Source organism: Triturus cristatus, chromosome 7 (genome assembly GCF_964204655.1).
Source record: "Triturus cristatus chromosome 7, aTriCri1.1, whole genome shotgun sequence".
In the NCBI taxonomy this organism is placed as follows: domain Eukaryota; kingdom Metazoa; phylum Chordata; class Amphibia; order Caudata; family Salamandridae; genus Triturus; species Triturus cristatus.
Window position 1 is genome coordinate 1,770,591,448 of NC_140590.1, and position 4,368 is coordinate 1,770,595,815.

Below are 4,368 nucleotides of genomic sequence, written 5' to 3' on the forward strand. Positions count from 1 at the left end.
AGGGCAAAGGCCAACATATCCTGAGGATTTACGAAGAATTAGTATCACACATCTTGATCTTTATTTTGGTCAACAAATGCAAATTATTTACTGAGAAAATATAAGCTGTATGACATGGGAAAATGCCCAACTGCTTTTATACCCAGATAAAGCAATCCATAGCGGAAAGGTGAAGTGTTAACTTTGCAAAGCGTCTTAAACAAAGTTTGGACCCCTAGAACACCATTTAACTAATATGTAAACCATAAAAAAACATTTTTACAATTCCCAAATTTTGCAGCATACACTGGATTGTAGGGGAACTGTAGAAAACTCACAACTATACAGAAAGTGCAAAGGCATCTGAGTAAAGCAATCCCAGTGGCCCTGACTATCCTGTAATCTTTGTTTTCCTCAGGATGTTTTTAAATTCTGTGTTTTTCAGACTGTATATAATGGGGTTGCACAATGGAGTTACAGCCACATATGACAAGGATAGCAGTCTGTTGTCTTTTATTGAATACGTTGATGTTGGTCGCATGTATGTAGAACAAATAACACCATAGAATAAAATAACCACAGAGAGGTGGGAGGTACATGTGGAAAAAGCTTTGTTTCTCCCCTCTGTAGACTGGATTTTTAGGATTGTCGAGATAATGCTAATGTAAGATGTAATAGTTAATACAAAAGGTATCAAACCAACTATAACACCAATAATGTAGCTCAGTTCCTCAAGAGTACGAGTGCTGCTACAGGAAAGCTTCATTACAGCTGTAACGTCGCAGAAGAAGTGATTGATTTTATGAGACCCACAGAAGGAGAGCCCAGCCATTTGGACAATGTGTGGTATTGGGTCCATGAGGCCAACTATCCAGCTTATTGCAGACAGTGTGATGCACTTTACATTATTCATGATGGTTGTGTACCGTAGGGGATTGCAGATGGCCAGGTACCGATCATAGGCCATGACTCCAAGAAGAAGGAATTCTGTTGATACCATGGTAATGAAAAAGTACATCTGTAGCAGGCATCCAGTCAAAGAAATGGGTGTACCCTTCTGAAAAAAGTGTGCCAGCATATTGGGGAAAATGATTGTTGTGTAAGTGATATCAACAAAGGCTAAGTTTGTTAGGAAGAAATACATTGGTGTGTGCAATTGTGTGTTGGAATAGACAATTACCATGATGAGAAGATTCGCCACCAGTGTTAAGAAGTAAATTAGCAAAAAGGAAACAAAGAGAGGAACTTGGAGATGTGGTAGATCAAAGAAACCTAAAATGATGAATTCATTTGCTGAAGTTTGATTTTTCTCCCCCATTTTCCAATAATGCAGTCTTCTGGTGTTGGTTTATCTGCAAATAAAGAGACACACTAAATCAATATGGGGCACGGCGCTAGTCAGTTAAGGTTCTTATATTAACATTTAGAAAAAATATATTGCGGTTGTTCCACACACAGTAGTTTGGCAGCTGCGATGCATTATAATTTCTGTCATAAGACAATGATAGCCTAGTGTGCATGAATCAACTTCTGCCGTGGTGGTTACCCAAGATTCCATATTTTCAAGTGTAAATATGATGTTTTTATGAGATGAAATATACATCTTATTACATATAATTTAAAAGTTAAAATCCTGCATATAGTCAGAATTACTGTATCCTTATAAGCAGAAAGAATGCTTGATATTGAATGTTCATTTAGAACATTACAAGATCTAGACTGGGTCAATATTTATTTAAATATCTGATTATTATGTCTGTTATTAGATATCACATATAAATACCTGTACACGCTAGGAATTCAACTAAACATATCACTTGGGAACTGTCATTGCGCATATTCAAGAGAACTGGCTGTGGAATTGCTGGACTCTTAGACATCTCCTGTGGGACTGCAAGATGTCCTAAACTGTGCAATGGCCAACATGTATAAAAGTTGCCAAGTTAACCAGTGTTTTCGGCCTCCTTGGGACTAGCGAATACAGATTTACCTTTAGGAAGTCTCCAAGGTAATTGTGGTGCAGTTTTATCATTATTTGACAACGCAGCAAGACTACTTGCTTTGTTGCACTGCGTCAAATGGAGAGGACAGGAATGTACCATATCTACCAATATAATACGCGTTCTTGCTCTCTCTCTGCTCTGTCGCCCCCTGTGCTGCCTAGTGCCAATGCAGCCACCCTTACAACATGGTGCAATGGAGCATCTATGGCAGGCAGAATTGTTCTTGTGCAGGAAGCACACCTTCCTGCACAATAATAATCCTTATAGGTGTTTTCCTCTTTCTAGGTATGCTGTAAAATGCGGCACATTTAGAAAGAGGAAACAACAACGAGAAATAAAGATATTTCTCATCGAGAAGGCATACAATTTTGATGCATACGCTCACTGAGTAGTTAGACACCACTTGCCATGCAGTGATCGCTAGACCCCTGCTCCCCCCTGCCCTGGCTTACCTGGTTTTCTGCCGTCCCCTGCTGGCTGATCAGCATATACTGAGGTGATGGAGAGGAGAAAGTGGGGAGAAGCAGATCGCACGGCGTGGTTCCAGCGCAAGCGATGTGGCCGCAGGGTAGAGCCAGATGGGAGTGGAAGTGGCCGGGCTAGATTTCTGGTGCAGCTTGCCTCACTCTGCGAGCTCCCCCGCACACTCCAACATCAACTGTCTCAGACAGCCTGGCCTACTTCTTGCTGGAGCCCAGTTTATGGCTTTGCCACTTGCAGTATTCTGAGGCAAGGGCATCGGCCAGAGGAGGCCCTCCAATATGGAGGTGGCAGTTGGAAAGCAGCCCCAATTGCTTGGATGCCTTGAGACCTGAGGCCCTGTGACTGTCCTCTATACGATTCTTCTCCACTGCAGAGGAGATCAAGGGGCAGCAAGGGTCTGGATGTGCTGCACCTTAGCGTAAAGCAGAGGTGAGACCTAGCATTTTGTTCTGGAGCCGAGTCCCTCTGTGCCTGCCTGATCTCACCAAAGCCTGGCCATGCATTCCTGAACTTCCGCCTGACAGGGACACCTTTGGATGCTGGGGTAAGCTATAAGGAAGTGAGATGCAGCAATTAGGCAGCCATAAAGAAACTTAGGAGAGACGTTACTGTCTAATCTTTGGATTTATCTGCCATATCTACCTCTCGCCTTACACGTCTCAGCTGAAGTTTTGGTTTAAAATCCCTCTGCTCTCACTGCTCCTACAAGTCATCAGTCTATTTGCGGGCAGAAGCAAGTGTGGATAGTGTAGGAGTGTCTTGATCGGGGTTCATTGAATAGTTACTGTGCACTTCACACCCAGCTTGCTAACCAACTCTGGTCAGTATGAGGTCGGTGAAGGTGCAAGCACCACTTTAACTGGCAACGCACAAAAGTAAACGTCAGTCCCTCGTGGGCCAAAATAGAGTGATTGGTGAAGTTATTGCAAGTGCCCATTTACTGATTTCACCCACTTGAAAAAAATGTCATTTTCCTCCCAAGTTCAGCTTCTTGAGAGATTGGACCTCAGTAATTTTTTTTCATCAAATTGTGAAGTAACATGCTTAAAAACACTGTTGAGCCCAACAATATTAGAGGTTGGAAAAATGTCAAACTCTGCAACAACGCTCCCCCAAGAGGGAGAGACAAGCTAAGAAAAAGAGTATTCCTGTGGTCAACTTGGGCACTCCCAAAGTCAAGACCCACTTAAATGCACAAAAGTCACCACAAAACATTGAGGTTGCAGATCTGAGAGAGCCAAATGATGAGCTCAGATTGGCTTCAATCTTGCATTATCAGAGCAGCATTCAACACAATTTTGATAAGGGCTTGGATGCTATGGAATCACTAATTACATCCCACAATTCATAACAGAAAATGGACTAGAGGATACCCCGACCATAGTGAAGTCATAAAGTCAGAAGCTGAAGTTAATAAGTCAAACCTCTCTTTGCTCCAAGCCTTAGAGTTTGTGTCAGAAATACTGTGTAAAGACCTGGAATTGAATGAGCTGCTAAACCTATCTGAGGATCACCTAAGGCCATGTGCGTCTGTGGAGCAACATGCACTACCCACTCAAGCTCAGGGCAAGACCAGCCCAGAGGCAGAACCATAAAACAGTACATGGGACATTCTCCTAAAAACCTTTCAGTTGACGGTGGATGCTCTAAATATCAAATCCAAAAGATTAGACCTTCAGGTGGATTTGTTAAATATGCTATTGGTATACATGTCAGATATTGACAACAAACTTGCTAATCTTAATAGCATTTTAATAAAAGCCCAGCAGGATTCATCAAATAATAAACCAAGCTGTGCTTGCTCACCAATGATTGGTAAGCTTAGTACCTTATCAGTCATTTTGGATACAGTCCTAGTGGATTTAAAACACCAGCTTAAATATTCAGCAAATAGAGGGGTCAC

At 42.1% G+C, this 4,368-nt stretch overlaps 1 protein-coding gene across 1 annotated transcript; it reads right to left on the reverse strand.

Annotated features, from left to right (window-relative positions):
* Positions 1-370: 370 nt before the first annotated feature.
* On the reverse strand, positions 371-1,297 carry LOC146813038 (olfactory receptor 5V1-like). Its single transcript, XM_085615252.1, has one exon. It carries the CDS (start codon positions 1,295-1,297, stop codon positions 371-373), a length of 927 nt encoding a protein of 308 aa, XP_085471378.1.
* Positions 1,298-4,368: the final 3,071 nt, after the last annotated feature.